This window comes from Falco rusticolus, chromosome 3 (assembly GCF_015220075.1).
Source record: "Falco rusticolus isolate bFalRus1 chromosome 3, bFalRus1.pri, whole genome shotgun sequence".
In the NCBI taxonomy this organism is placed as follows: Eukaryota; Metazoa; Chordata; class Aves; order Falconiformes; family Falconidae; genus Falco; species Falco rusticolus.
Window position 1 is genome coordinate 79,589,142 of NC_051189.1, and position 16,846 is coordinate 79,605,987.

General features: G+C 37.3%; 1 protein-coding gene across 9 annotated transcripts in view; it reads left to right on the forward strand.

The window, feature by feature from the left end:
• Positions 1-16,846, forward strand: part of COBL (cordon-bleu WH2 repeat protein) — a 206,459-nt gene that overhangs the window by 123,185 nt on the left and 66,428 nt on the right. For all 9 annotated transcript variants that reach the window (XM_037379292.1, XM_037379290.1, XM_037379291.1 and 6 more), the window contains one exon: positions 7,007-7,201. In XM_037379292.1, coding sequence (XP_037235189.1) covers positions 7,007-7,201 — 195 coding nt within the window. The remainder of the gene's footprint in view (positions 1-7,006; positions 7,202-16,846) is intronic.

Genomic DNA, 16,846 nt, shown 5'->3' on the forward strand with positions numbered 1-16,846 from the left:
TTCATTCTACCAGGTAGACTTCCGATTGACATGAGTGGTTTTGGGTAGCAGTAACAGACAAAGATTTTAAGCATGAAGAGTAGTGTGACTTGTGAAAATCTGAAGAGTGAAACACGGAAACAGGAGAAATTATTTGGAGGAAATACACTGAATTAGAAATCACCAGAAGTGATTTAAAAGCTTCTATTCTCAAAGAATTGACAAGTCACATCTATCATAAAATCCTGAGAAAGTATAAGTTATTTGACAACCTCTGAGTTGCTTGAATGTTTATATATATACATTGTTAAATTCATAGACCTGCATTCCACTGCTTTATATATGCCATAGTAATTTAGTCACTTCTGGAGAACTCAGAAATTTGTGATCTGGCTGAATACTGAGGGAAGTGTTGGTAGTAGTGTGTGATACTGATATTAACAGTTAGGCTTGGTTTTACTGAATCTGTTTCTTTATGTTTGCAGGAATTTACAAGCATGTTCATGTTTAGCTGAAATGCATGAATTCCCAGTCCATGTTTTCTAACCTACTAATGATTGGAGTAAGAAGTTTATAGTCTTCAACATCAAAGTAAAATCTATGTTCATAAAAAAAGTAATCCGCTTATTTGTGATTTTTGCCATATTCATTCAGTATCCATCTGATTTTCAAATGGAAAAGGGGTTTTCAATATTTCTTCACACACCAGAAGTGTAACAAAAACTAAAGAAGGTTCTTGGGAACACTCTCTGGTTAGGCACCCTCTTTGTCCTCAGTGTAGTGCACAGGGCTTGAGTTAATACCCACACTTGTTCCCTGTTTAGAAATTTGCAAACAGTGAATCTAAGCCCCTTGGTCTGTTTTGGAATGCTTTTCTCCTGGAGGCTTCCACTTTTCTAGTTTCCTCCCTTGTTTGGTTGTTCTTTCAGCTTTTCTGCTGGAAAAGAGGTAGGACACCACAGGATGTGCAAAGTGAACTTTAATCAGCTGAAGGTGGAAACCAGGGTTGTGCTCTTAGCAGTAGAGACATTTTACATCACACGACCTTACCTAAAGTGAGAACAAGAAGTAATCAGATAGACTTCCAAGGAGGGAAATGATAGGTAAAGTACACGTGGAAAAAAAAAATCAATGGCAAGGATAGTTAAGCAATAAACCAGCATAATTGCAAGTGGTGTGGACCTGTGTCACAGGAGGGTTTTAGTAACCTCTGCAGTGACAGATTGGTTGTGCTACTTCAGTGCTGGGAGATAAAGTAGATGATTTTGTAAAGGAGGTGACCTCCTTGCACCTGGCATTGAGAGGATTTCTGATGGACAAATTTGTCCTAAAATAAGAGGAATGTGGTTGGCCATGATGAGGGAGAACTGGCAGGGGCACAGGAGAGAGAATGTTCTCAGGCACTTTCTGGATGTATAAGTTCTGGTGCCCGACAAGTGGGCCCTGACCACAGGATCTGGAATTGCTAGGTAGATACCATAACAGACTTGTACAAGCATAGGATAGCACTGTAGTTGCACAGACTTCAAATTATAACTTTATTTTTTTTACAGTAAACCCATGAAAACCCGCTTGCCAGACATATAAAATCAACATGGTACTGCCTGTACAAGTTACTGTTGTGGAAATGAAATAGTGGCTTCTCTTTTCATATTGTGATGGGTGACCAGCTAATAGCAAAATGCAATGAGATAATAAAACAACATAAAGTAAATTGCATAAAAATGTGTTGTGTTTTTTTTAGTTCAGAGCAAGAAAAGGTTAACTTTTTTGTCCTTTCTGACTGCAGACTGTATGCAAGTACCAGAATCACAAGTGCTTCAGGGAGTACAAAAAACAAACTGTTCAGTGTGGCTGGTTAGAAAGGAAAATCTGAGTAGTCACAATTTGGTTGTGTTTTTTTTCAAACTGTGTCTCCAAGCAATCTCATGACCACAGTATCATGCTTTGGTTTTGAAGCAGGAACTTGGATTAGTTCTGTTTCAGTGATGTCAAATTTAGTGCTAGTATTTCAGTGTCATGTCAAGGAAAGCAGCCTCCGACTTCAGCCTGTGCAGTAGGTGTGACATAACGTCTGATGTTTTAAATGGCTAATTGTAATCAGTTGTGGTGTCACTCAGCAAATCAATAAAAGTTTGCATTAATGGAGTTTAAATGTCCAACAGACATAAACATTCTTGCTGTCACAGAGTAGTCGGCCTGCTTTAAATCCTACTTTTCATATTTACCTGCGGTACACTTGCAAAAAACTATTAATTTCTTTATGATATTTACACTCTTATTTTTGTGTCTCTGTTTTGGGAAAAATAAAAACCCTTTTTGCTGATACACCTGGTACTTTGAGTGCTTAAAAACAGCTCAATTGATTACTTCTGATCTAAAAACTTCTCAGAAGGAAATTGCATAACAAGACTGGGAGCTCAAATATGTGCGTTTTGGCAAAGAGCTGCGGAAGAAAGGCCTGGCTGTAGCAACCCTACAAGAAAAGAACTTGACATTTTGAAAAATTTTTATTGACCGGTGTCGACAGGGAACAGGAAGTCAAATCACTCTCACAGGCAAGCTGCAGTGTCTTCCTTGCTGACCTTTAAATGCCACTTAATGTCATCAGAAAATCAAGGAAATGCTAATAACAGAGCTTTGGGTAAGAGAGTTATATATGAGGGATGTCTTTTGAGAACAAACAAGCTGACTTCCATTTTTATGCACATCTATTTTTGTAAAATGGAATTCTCACAGCACAGTTATATTTTTTAATAGATTAGTCATGCATTATTTTATTAATATTAACAGTAGATTTTTCAGGAGTGTCCATGAGATACCAGAGCTTCTTTTCATTCTTGAAAAGGGAGTAGTTTACAAAAGATAGGTAATTGCATTCTGGGTTGATGACTTTGGAACACAGACTGGCCTCTGCTTTAGGCTCTTCTTAATCTAGCTTGTGTTGATTTAAGCAGGCTATGGACTTTGGTAGGCTTGTAGCAAGTTGAGTTCCCAGTGTCTTTTGAAAACGGGACTAGTATGCTTGAGTCACCAGGTTACTCTGAGCTGGCCATACTTCTGTGTTTTTAACAGCCCCTCTTTGCCCTTCCAAAAAGATTTAGAAACGTAAATTTCAGCCAGAAGGACTAGTAGGAAAAAATCCTAAAATTAAACTGCTTAAGAAAGCATCTTGTCACATTAGGAAAAAAGAAAGTTCCTTAGATTTCAGAAGTTTAATGGGAGGGAAAAAAACTAGCTGGCAAGCATAACATGAAACAATGTATCCATGAAACTTGATGGCACCATATGTAGGTACTGCAGCTGTTTCCTGCCTCCTTCCAACATCTACTTCATGGACTTAAAATGGACTGTAGTCCATGGTTGTGGTTCAATACGTGTTCAAGACCCTTGCTCAACTGGAGTGTAACTTGACTGTCTTGACTGCTGATACATGCTGGTGTATCTGTGTTCATGCTGGGTTTGCTTTGGTTTAGTATGGGGGGCGAGGGGGGAGAAAACTTTCTTTTTTCTTGCTAGTTTGCGTTACTTAATTGCTGTTTGAACTGCTAGCAAGTGCTTAAACAGTAGTTAAAAAGTGCAAGTTGGGAGACATTTTTAAAAGCTCTTTATATAATACATTGCCATGAATTTTCTTTTTCTGCCATGGTTTTTCTTCCCCCACCCCTTCTGGTTTTTGTCAATGCAGTTACAAAGTGCATGAATTGTAGGAACTGATTTTGATTCTGAGCAGAACGTTCATCTAACCTGTTTGAAACAGATGATAAGGTTTGACTATTTTAGCCAGTTACATTGGCTGCAATACTTGAGCTTGGCTTTCCTGTCACTTATGCTGCTGTAACTTGAGTAATTCCACTGAAATCAATCCATTGACAATAAATTAAAACAACAAGAAATGGATGGTGGTTTGGGTAAGTGGCATGTACATATCAGGTCCCTGGAAAGTTTGCTTAATTAACGTATGTTTATAGTGGCTTTACTAACCTGCCTAGAAACCAAACCTCCAAAATCCATTAATTTGGAAAGAAGCTGTACTGCATCTAACACAACAAAAATATAAAAGCAGGGTAAGGCGTTGTCTGTCTAGATTAGTTTTACAACAAAAGATGAGTCATGCCAAAAATCCTTGTGTCAGTGATTTGTGCCCAACATTTTTTTTTCTTCTCTTAAAGCTACTGGAAAGGGCTACACACAGGGAGAGCTTGAAGGTCTGTCTCCAGTTAGACAAAGGTCTCATTGCTGAATGATGGGTCTTTCAAAATACATTGAAGTTGTCCTCATTCCATTCCACTGTAAGCCTTAGTGAGTTTTTATTTTAGGGGAAGAGTCTTAACATGAGATTCTTGAAATGCTCACTCAGTAAATAATGGGGCTTGATATGAAGGTTGGACTTGGAAAGGAAATATAGATGACTTTCCAAGGTTTTTATTTTTCTTTCATTAAAGAATTGTTATTATAAACTATACTGTCATATAAGTATTACTTTTTTTCCCCTGTATCTTCTGTTAGGAAATCCAATATTAAAAAAAAAAAAAGAAAAGCTTTAAGATTTTCAGTTGTTCATCACTGTATTTCTTCACAGTTATCTGTTGCCTGGAAGAGGATTCTGTTAGCTCTTCAGCTACAAAACCTTGAGGTAGAATTGAATAGGTTATTAATGTAAAACTGGATACATTCAATTTTCTTACTGATACCCTGTGTTTGTAATGCTGGGAGGGAAATCTTGGGCATTTTTCATGATTTGTTTACATCTTTAAATATCTTAACAAAGTTTCTCAACCTTTTTAAAATAGTAAGGAAAGTGAAAGAATTAAAAGTCACAAAATCATACCTGTAGAGTACACTTTCAAATTATTTTGTTCAGTTGTTTTATAAGTGTGTGAAAAGAGGAAACTATTTCATGCTGTGAACTGTGTCATTTCTTTAGGAGTAAACAAATTTTACTTGATAGAACCAGGTACAATATGCACTGAGAATTACTTAAAATTTGTAAGTCACACATGAGATCGTTATTTTTTTCCACTGCCCAAGATACAGGGCCAAGAAAAGAGTGTATTTCTTTATAAGATCAGGCCTAATCTTTTAACCCCACCTTCCACTTCAAGTTTTCTTTATTTGCTAAAAACATGAAAAAGCTATTGATGCTATTCAGTTCAGAGAAATTGGCGATGAAAAAGATGTGGCAAATACTGCTTTAATCCTTCAGTAAAACTCCAGACAATTAGAGAAGACTGTAGACCATGCTCTTTTTGGGCTAAATATACTATTCTAAGATAAAGTCTGCTGTGTAGTGTACAACATGAAAGATGACAAAAGCATCTAGCTTGTAGTTTTAAGTCACCAATAGTTATCACATGCATAGTAAATGCAGGACAAGACAAAGTCTCTTTGCTATCTACATTTAGCATTTTCAGTTGCTCTCACAGGAATCTATAGTAACTGAGCTTTACCAGGCACTCAGGGACATGCATCTTTTTGCATAGCTGTATTTTTTAGCTCTTTATGCTTTATCAGTGCTTCTTCAAAAGTCCTAAAATCAAATGAATTGTGATTTTGAGCTTGCTGCCCCATGTTTTTAATTTTTACTGATGATTGTACCTGGCACTTATGGAAAGGAATTACCACGCCACGTCATGATTGAAATTCATTGCAAGTTACACTCCTATGGAAATCCAGATATTCGCTACAATGAGGAGGCAGCCATACAGTTAAGGCAAAGCATTTTCCAGCCCTTTGCAGACTGGAGAACTCAGGTTCAAAGAACTCCTTCTTTTATTTGGAAAGTGATGAGATTTTTGGTAAACTCTAGTTTCCTGACAGTACATATTCTGTAAGTTTTGGACAAAATCCTGCCTGAGAGCTTGATGTCTTCGATGGGTGAGTTTTGCAAGTGCAGTAGCATGTTCTGTTGTGGTAAGAACAGTATTTTGAATCATGGTCATCAGCCTGTGCTTCCAGAACAGGTATCATGCTCCAACTCATGGTGAATTTGTATCAGTGGTGATTTCACAGAAGCTGTTTCTGAGAAGTGACCATCTTATAACTTAATTAAAAAGTAAAATCTTCCAATTTGATATGGAAACTTCTCTTAAAAATAGAAAAAGGTGGCTCACAGGTTTTGAAGGAAAAGTTTTTGCAAGATCTTTATTAACAGCTTCAAATAACAAATTATGTTGAAATTAAGTGTCAAAACTGAATTAAAAATGCACATTTCAAGCAATCCTGTTTCCTAGTCTTTTCTATTTGTAGATTTACTACTATATGACTGCGTATATTTTTGTTTGTATATTAATACAAAAATGTATTAAAGCCTTGATCTGAAATAAGTGAAATTTTTCCATTGATTTTATTAAGTTTTCAATGAGAAATAAAGTAATTTTTAACATTAAGCAATTACGAAATAGTTTGCTTCAGCTTCTGCTTTCATCTGGGCCTGTTAAAATCCAGAGTCGTGCCTGTCAGTAGGACTTCTTTTGACAAGGTTAAATGTTTGTTCTGAGTAGATTGTAAATTATGCTTCATTATGCATGTAAACTGGAAATAGTTTGGTGGTACTGGAGTTTCTTTTATGTGAATCTGCAGAGAAGAATCAGGTAAGTCAGGCAGATTGATAGTAAAGTAGGTAAACCTGGGACACAGACATCATGTGTTTAAGGTAGTGTTCTCATTTGAGAGTAAGTCTTGCTTTCAGAAATGCGTATTACTTGTAATTTATATCGAACTGTAAATGCATTTGGGTAACTGTAATTACGTGTCTTGATGAAACTTGTATTTTAAATAGCAAGCAGCAGTAGTGTTACCATCAATACTACTGTTAAACTGTAGTAGGTGCTCTTCAAGCTTTGTTTCAGTTGACCTTTAGAAGTTTCCAAAAGTTACAGTTTGCAATTCAACAAGTTTGGCAGAGGAACATGCAAGATTATTCATATCATTGTTTAAATGGTAACCAGATGTGTGTTGTTTTTCTTCTTTCTTTCCCATTGTTTTTTAAAAGTTATGTTAATCCAAGATGTTTATCCATTTACAGGGGTTTTCCACAGCACCAAATTCCCCTTCGGTGAATTCTCGTTCCAGTAGCCTGGGTCCATCACTGTCCCTTGGTAACATCTCAGGAATGACAGCAAACCCAGAAGTGAAAAAGCGCAGAGCACCTCCTCCACCAGTTGTGACACCTGTGTTGCAGAACGTGGAGATGAGTGGACAAGAAAAGACAGCAGCACAGGTAACGGTGACACCACAGAATAATCTTCTTTGCTTAATTTACTGGCTACCATCAATTCATTCATCAGAGCTAAAGTCATTTACTTATACTTTGGTTAGCCATTAACTACAGCTCACCAAAACTCTTGATCTTACAAAATAAAAGTATCAACTGTCTTGTAGTTTTCTACATATTTACTGAGCTTTCTTCAGTCTGCCTCAAGCTTTCTCCCATGTCAAGAAATCGTTCTAAATCAGAAAAGTTTTGTGAGGCATTATGCTAAAAGAAGGATGGTGAAGTAAAAGTAAGGCAGAAAAGCTGGAAATTGTATAGGGTAACTAGGTATCCTTGTTGCTAGGGCAGTCCTGGAGAACGAGAGATAGTTCTAGTGATTGACTAAATCTTTGGTGTGCTGTTTTGCCCAGATACTTGTCAGACTGTCGTCTACATCCCTATTTCCAGTGCTGCTGTGGGATACCAAAAGGCCTACTCTGCTTTCTGAGTTGTGCCATGTGACATTTTAGAGCACTGCTGTGTCTTTGCTTTTAGAAAAGGTTGCTGTTCTGCAGTATGGTTATCAAGAATTAGAAAGGGGGGGGGGGGGGGGGGGGGGCGGGGGGGAACCTGAGGACCTAACCCATTGAAAAGAATAAAGGAGAAAGGAAATTGTTTTTGTTTTTATAGTGACATTCAGGTATGTATGTTAATAAACATGCACAAACACATTAAGGCTTCTGGTTCCACCATCAACAAAAAGTATTACATTCTAAACGTAAACTGTAAAAGTCAGTGTGTAAACCTGTACATGGACACCACATAAGAATGCAAGGAACTGGTATCTTCAAAGTTGTGTCATGTGGACTGACTCTTACCTACTTAGGGCTTGTCACCTCTACATCAAACTGAACTTTGGAAAGCAAACTGTATTAGTGCAGAGTGGGAATCTTTGAGTTCAGTATAGTGGAGGAGGAGTCAGAGTCATCAGTCTAGTGCTCAGTCTATGTCACTCCAGCACCTTCTCCATCAAAGCATAGTGTAAGCAAAGTTGATGCATGTTCTTGGTAAAGGATTATGGAATCTTATTTTCCCATTCTTAGGATATCTAAAAGTGTGATTGCTGGAATGTGGTGGTCTGTCATCTTTCAAAATCGGAATAGGTGCCTTTTGAAATAGCAGTCATTCGTAGACACAGCTGAAGAGAAACAATGTTTTCTTGCAACATTTGGTACACTTTATTTTTTAAAATTTCCTTTTGAAATTCCCCTACTGTAATGATGAGTTCTCCAAAGTTAAACATTTAATGTGTTTAAGATAAATAGATCTTTTCATACAAAAATACTATGGCATTATAACCCTTAAGTTTATACAAGTAGGGTAATGACAGGCTATATTATTCTGCCATTCTCTTAGGCTTATGTCCCTGCAGTGTGGCGCTGAGATTTTAAATTGTTCTACACAAAACTACTGAAAAACTAAACGTTCTTTAAACATGTTAACATTTCTATTTTCAGCATTGTTCAAATAGATTAAAGTGCTGGTTTTCTGAAGCCATTGGGAGAAAAGCATTTATTTTATTTATCACAAGTAGCATACGGTACAGTGTCAATTTACAAATTCTCTTAGTTTAAAGGAAATGCTATTTTGAAGAATTCTCATCTGATGAAAATTGCATCGGAGGATTTTCCATGATGAAGTTAATTTTGGGGCAATAGAAATGTCTTGTGTAGCTGACAAAGCCAATGAAGGGCACAGCAGATTAAGAGCACAGTTGCTAGAGTCTGGCTGCATTTGTTGGGTAAAGGACATCTTTCTGACAATGGGGTTGCATAGCTCGTAATATATAAAACAGTTATGGTGTGCTTCTGGAGCTCCTGGTCTGAAGGTTGCTAACAGGCTGCCCTGTAGTTCGAACAAGAATGTGTGGAGTACAGTTGAAATGAAGCACAGGTTTCATGAAACAGTCAAAAACTGAGGGAAGAGATTAATTACTCAGTATTACGTGGCAAGGTAGCAACAAAGATACTGTTTATAAGAAAACCCAAACAGTTCTGTTTCATCTGCATGCAGACTGTCCAGTTTGCTGTGAAAATAAAGTAAAAAATCTCAGTGTAAGTTTATTTCTTTAGTTTATGGGAAAGAATTAACACTGATCTTTTTTTTTCAGGGAAGGACGTCAATTCCTTATTAATGGACTTCCTTCCATAAAAAGATAAGATGTTTGTTTAGAAAACTTTATTTATGTGCAACTGTTACTAACAGGAAGATCCTGCAAAAGGGGAACATGTTTATTTCCAGTGAAGCTAACACATTAATAGAAAATGAGAAAGGTGGTATTCTGAGCTTTCAGAAGGTTTTTTATTTAACTATCTGGTTCCGTGAAGTTGTGTAGAAAAGCAAATACTGTAGCGTTTATGAATACATGTAGTTTGATTTTCCAACCCAATAAGCCCGATATTTTTAACCCATTGTTAAGCTCCAGGGCATTCAATTTTCTTTTACAGCACAGATGATTCTTTAGAAATGTATATATATACACATATATCATCTCCCTGCCTGGTGGTTGCAATCAGAAATTTCCATGTCTATGAAGACTGGAGTGTTTTAATTTATGCTTTAAATTTAGATTTTCTCCACTTGCTTTTCTGGATAGGTTGATTAGTGCAATATAATTTTACCATATTGCAGCTTTTGTTTCTGTGGGGTTTGACAGCAATTTACCTCCTTCAGGGTAAGGTTCTTGCAGTAACTTTTAATTACTTTTTCATGCAGCATCATTTGTTTTCCATGTCTATTTGAAGTTCCCTCTGTAACTGTTTTAAATATCCTATAGAAAATACTAATTTCTGTTCAGAGGACAATTGAGCAATGTTTCAGAGTGTGCTGAACATGCACTAAGTTCGCAAAGGAAAGCAGAGTCAAAGAAAAGTGTCTACAGACATCTTCCCTGGAGAGTTCCCCCCTCTTTTTTTAAACATCTTCCAAGTGACGCTACTTAGAATAATGAGAAGTCACTTGAAAAAAATATTCTTCAAAAGACTATGGTATGGTAACATTTCCAGTGTGAAATACAGAATGTTTTAATTAGAAATACAGGACGCTTTAGAAGCAAGGAGGTCCCCGCCTTTCTTAATTTGCAACATGAAGCCTACAGCAGCCAGAGAGTAGAGCAGAACAGTGTAGGGGTGAGCAACAGCTGAAACCTCTTTGCAGACAATCCCTGTTCTCTGTCACAGCAGTTCAGATGATGCGCTAGCAGAATTTGGGGCCACCTTACAGTAGTCATAGCGTAAACTAGGTGCCTGCCCCAAAAGGCATGCACATATATGAGAAAACCTGTATGAGCATGTATTGTAGATAGAGCACGCAGAGAAAAGCCACAGCTGAAGTCTGACAGAATTAAGCGTATCTCCTCAGAGGCTTCTTCTGTGACCTCTTTAAAAGAAAAAGAAGTGTGTTTGGATCATTTCCTGGCAGAACAGTCAAACTGAGTATTTGAGTCTTCTGGAGGTCAAGAGTATTGTGCACTGGCAAATTAGTTTATGGGAATAATTAATTTTTGTTGTTGTTGTTGGCATTTTTTTTAGCATGTATGCAGAAATACAGAAATTGGAATGAAGGGGGATGATAGTGAAGGCCCCAGGGACTTTCTGTAAGAGCCTTGTCTGTGAGATGGAGTGGTTTATTCAGAATAAAATCATGAGGCTTTTTGGAGACAACATCATCATTTGGAGACAACATCAGAAGAGGGCTCTTCAGTGCCTTCATCTGTGTAATAGCTCTGATGTAAACTCCAGAAGCTAGGAATGCAACTTGCAGACTGTGATAAGGAGCTGTGGACTGTTTCAGCTGCTGTGATTTTCAGATCAGCAGCACTTTCATACAAGATGTAGGCGTAACCATCTGGGATTTGTTATTAGCCGCTCAAATTCCTGTACTAATAGAAGAACAGGGCGATATAAGAGACAATATTATAACATTTGTTTCATAGATTTTAATCTTAGTCGTCATATGGCAAGACTGTGTGTTTAAATAAAAATTGTATCATTGCTTTTAGCACAGGTGAGGAACTGGCCTCACACTTTCAGAAGGTTCCATTATAAACCAGCACAATTTTCAGGTTTATTTCCATGTTTATATAGTTTTCTGGAGGTTACTGTAAACAAACTAATGTATGGCATACTGTGGGTTTTTCTGTGCTTCTTACATTCCTCTCCATTTAGATCTCAAACTTGGGTTGCCAAGGACAGTTGTTGACTCCCCATTCTTGGTCAAGGCCATACCTTTAGAGCAGACTACTTGCCCCCAGTGTTTTAGCAAGGCTGATGTTTTCTCACCAAGAATAATAGTCATTGTAGAGGCTTGCTCACATGAATAAAAAGGAATATTGCAGCAGAGTCACAGGCTTACAAAATTCATTGCTGGCAGGTTTTTTTCTCCCTACCTCCAGTTTATTTTTGACCATTTTTATGCCTAAATGATAAGTTCAATTTTAAGAGAGTCATTTTAACATGAACAAATATAAATGAGACTTTCATACCTTTCCTGGAGAAAATAAGTTACTCACACTAAATATTTGCCAAATTTCTTGTTTATATATAGGAGATACTTTCAGTATTTTCTGTATGTCTTATTGAATGGAAGGAAATTAGAGATGTGGAAATGGAGAGGAAGTGTAATTTTTGCCATCTTAGTTGATGATTTTCTAATACTGACCACCACGTAGCGTTTTCTCCTTTTTTCCTTTTTTTCCCTTTGCAAGTGTTTCTGTACTCCTCTTGGAGACAGCAGCTTCCTGCGACGTATGTTCCCCTGTTCCAGTACATACTGCACTTGAAAGAGTTACAGTTCTGCTGGCTATCCATTGGTAGGAGTGCTGTGGAGCTGACAGGACGCTGGATTAGGCATCCTAGCCATTAGGCAATCCTAGAATTTTCATGCCTTTGGTAGGGATGCCTTTCTCGCAGCAGAATTTGTGTTACGGTACTATTCATTGTCCTTTTATACATAAACCAATATACATAGAACACACCAGTGACTGAAAGCTTAAGTCTCCTCTGGCTGATCCAGCATATTAAGAGTATGTCAAAAGGAGGAAATACTGTCATGAGATGTCCTGCTGAAAGCCATTGAATTTGTGCCCATCTGCTGGCAGCCCTGAAATACTTCAAATGACATTGCAAGTGAGCACAGCATATAGTGAAAACGTACCTGAAATTCATTCAACCAGCAAGAACCAAAGAATAATGTTCAAGTAGTAAAAATAAAGGACAGGCAGTGAAGGAAGTGTATGAATAAAATTATATTGAAACCATAATTAACATACTAAATTTGTTCAAAGTGTTATTAAAGCATAGAATCACCCAAATGTACAGAATAAGTCACTGAATTTGCAGTCCTGAAATTTCCCATGTGTATATGTGTATGCTACAGGCATGGACTTGGAAGCCACTTGGTAATATGACTCATTATCTTCCTTAGAAGTAAAATATATTTTAAAACAAGAGGCCAAGATTTTTGGAAAGAGCTCAGCTGTCTGTAATTAGGAAGCTGGGTTTGTAGCTGGATGTCTTCTGAACTTCTAAAATGTCAGAAGCTACGTCTGGTTGCTCAGCAACTCAGTATCTGGCCACTGTGATTTTAATATATTATTTTTCAGTATGCCACCTTCTGTTGCAAAAGGAGTTTAAATTGAGACATAATATAAAAATTCAAGCAAAGCAAGTATTTCTTCCACTAAAGTCCCCCCAGCACAGCAGGTTTTTATCAACAGACGTCTGTCTGGCATGTTTGCACAAAGTGATTACCACTCTTCCACCTTATTTCTTCATAATCTAATGCCACAGGTTTGTGGTTAGCTGACTGCAAGGGTGATCTTGATTGGTGTGAAATCACACTGTTACTGCTGTTCTCAGGTTTTCAAAATGACTTATATCCCTGTGGCTCCAAATTAAGCACTAAAGGAATGAATACAGACCCTGTAGAACAGTGTAGCATAAGATAGGTTCCTAGGATGTACAGCTGTGTCAGTAAGCATGCCATCAGTAGAGCTCTCCATTTGTGTGTCCTGTGAGTTAAAGTTACTTGAATCTGCTTTGTCCCTGGGTGTTTTGGATAAGTCTGGCATTTCAAATAATACTCCTGCAGTTGGCTTTCTTTCTGAGAAGCAGTTCAGTGCTTAGAAAAAAACCTGTGTTTGTGAGGCTGACAGCCTTTTTTCCTCGCAAATTTTCTTGGACTGTCAGAAGCATCATTTTTTCAGAGATGCATGGTACCAGCAGGCACTGCAATTGTAGGAACGTTGAGGGACCGAAGAATCACAGCTAGATGAGAACATCTACCACAGTTACCTACAGAACTGAGATTTATCATGTGTAGGTGTCTAAAACCTGCTTGATTAACATCTGCTGTAATCATCTTTAGAAGCAGTGTACTCTTACCAGCTTACTGTCTTCTACCCCTTCCTTTATGCATCTGCTGTAATTCATTATTGTGAACACTCCGCTCTGGTCAGAGACCTGTGTCCCAAGAGGAAAAGTTTCAAATTGCTTTCGTTTTACCTACTTGGTTGATCCTACTTTTGTAGAAATTACTGTAGTCATACTTGGAAGAAAGGTTCTTCGTTTTTCATACTGCAGCAGAATACCCTTAAGCTGTAGGTATTTTCTTCCCTTTTACCTTAATCTTTTTTTCTGTAATTTCTCTATAAAGTGAAAGGTAAAGCAGTTCATGGTGGAGACCATCTGACAGTTGTATTTTGTTTTAATAAGGAGCCCAGAATTCAGCACAAAGGGTGGATGGACTCAGATTAGTTATCTCCCTTTCATAGGTTACACCTAAGCCAGAAATGTCTTCTAGAAGTCAACAAGATATGAGTGCATGTTTTTTTTAATCATCTTTCAGAGAGGAAGGGAGGTTTCTTTTGACTCAGAGGTCTTCTGGGTGAGGTCTTCTCAACCTTTCTCTTATGACACATTTCCTTTCTCCCTTAAGTGTTCTGTGAATGTTATTTTTGTTTTGCTTTGTTTTGTGTTTTTTTTTTTTCTGTGAAGCCTCCAGAAGTCTCCTTTGAGAATAACAGATACTTTTTTCACATTCTGAGGAAGGATGCATTGAATCAGTTTCTGCTGTAGGAAAATGCTGTTTTTCAAAATGTGTCTTTTACTTCTACAAAATACTGCATCTTCTAGGTCACTTCTTAGGTTTTGTGAGTTCCCAGAGGATATGAAAGCAGGACTTGTTCTGAAGGGAGAGGGAGAACACTTGACTGAATTCTTAATTTTTAAAAAATATTAATTAAAAGCTATTAAATGACTGTGTTTGTACACTTTTTGGGTTTGTTCTGGTTTGGTTTCCTTTTTGTGCATGAAGAAGGCCTGAAATGTGAATGGTGCTATTATTTTTAATAGTTTTTGTTAACTGAAGATTTCATGAGGGTTAGCTGTGATTTTCTCCAGTTTTGGTGGCAGACTTGTCAGAATTCTCAAGCAATGTATGGTATCTTTTGATAGCGTTTTTGTGATGAGGGCCAGGGATATTGAATCGTTATTAAAGATGCTTTTGTGCAGAATGTTGTTCAGGTGCCCAAGTTATGTAAGCTTTAAAGAAGAAACATGGTTTGTTTTTTGGGTTTTTTTGCAGAAAGTTAGTAGGTAGTCAAGAATCTGTGAGATGGCCTTTCATGGTTTAAGAATAAGCCTAATACTAATACCCAGAGTTCTTGAGATGGTAGATAGGTAGTACAGCTGCTAAGAAAAGTTAAGTCATACTCTCTTCCTAGTTTTTGTATTAGAGTTTGGATATTAGGTGCTATAGTGCACACTGTACTGCTGTACAATGCCAGATTAAGAGACTGGGGATTTCTTACACAATTGGCATGAGGCCATTTTACCTTTTGATAAGGTGTGTTAATACAGGTAGATAGATAAATAATTAATAGATAAATGCATTCAAAATGGAGATTGTATCTATTTCTCTGTATTTCACATCAAATTCATGTAGTGATTGCTTATTTTGGATATACTAGGCTATAAATACTGCATAGTAATTATGAAACTTTCCATTAGGCTTGTAGTATGCATCTCTCTCTTTGGGGCTTTTATTCCAGTCATTTTGTCTGAAATTGTTTTTAGAAAGTTATTTGCTTCATTTATGCATTTCTATAGTTGAGAGTTTGTGGGTATGATGGGGTCTTTTTCCTTTGCTCCTAAAGACATAAAAAAATCATTTGTTTTGCTACACATGACATAAACACTGCCTTACTTTTTGGCCAGAGAGCTGCCTACTCTTCTCCTAGGATGGTAAAACAGTTCAACCATGCTTTACATTTTTCACAGGTTAAAGTTGCCCACATAGGCAGATAATGAACATGAAGCTTGTCCAATAACATAGCTAAGGAATGCACTTTAGGTCCTTTGTCTAAGGAGTGCGCTCTAGATCCTTTGTTGGAGCAGCAGCTGTGCAAAGTATTACCAAGATGATACACAGAGACTGCAGTGCAGTCTGAAATGGAAAAGATTATATAAAGTGACTGTATCTGTACTAAGTCTCTTCTGTGAGAGTCTATTAAGTGTGGAGCAAAGAAGTAGAGAAAATATTGCTTAATAGTATTGCTGAATGCTACTGAAGCCACATTTGAGTTTTCATAAATTCAGAGGAAAAAGTGCAAGTAGAGTTGGTGTTTGCAAAGTATGAGGGAAGCCAAGAAAACTATAAGTCTGCTAATGTGATTTATGTACTAGAAAAAAATCACTGGAAATATAATAGAGAATTTAATTAGTTGGCATCTCTGTGAAGATAATGAATAGGGTAAATGTAGCTTTACTAAAACAAGAACCCTACCTTACAAGTCTCATAGAATGCTCTTGATGCACTCAGCAAACAGGTGGATATGTGTGATCTGGTTGATACAGCTCTGTTACCTCAAAACTTCTACTGAGTTCCCTCATCAGGAATTTCTTAAGGAAACCAAGTCTTCATTCCATAGGGAGGAATGTCATCTTACTTTCACAGTAAAGAAAAGAGGAATCACGGGTTAGGAGTAAATGATCTCTTCAACTAGTGGTTGAATGTGGCAACAGCTTTAGAGTGTTTGAGGATCCACGTTCATCATATTAAAAAGCGACCTGGAAAAAATCAGTAAAGTGACCAGGTTTCTTGCTGGTACTTGAGTTACACAGATAGTAAAGACGAAGACTGACTGTGAAGAGCAACTGTTGAAAGACCTCATGAGATTTAGTGCTGGCAAGGCTTGCAGGTGAAAGCAAGTAAAATTCTGTGTATGTAGGTGTAAAGTGATACACATGAGAAAAGAACACTCTGAATTTTCCCTAACAACTTGTAAAATACTGGACTCTCAACTGGCAGTAACCAGGAAGATCTTAGGATCACAAGACGTGCTTTGAAAAAATGTCAGCTCAAAGCTCAACAGCAATCAAAAAAGCAAATTGGATGCAGAGCATTTTAGGAAAGGAAGAGAGGGTGAAAAGAGAACTTTATTACACCACTGTATTGTGAACTTTATTATGCCATCTTAAATACTACAGTAGTGTTCTGCTTATTTCAGAAGAATATTACAGAATGGGAAGAGACTCATGCTTTGAAGGGCACTGAGGGTGATCAAAGCTGTGGAGTAACTTAATACACAGACAACTGTACAACTTACATAAA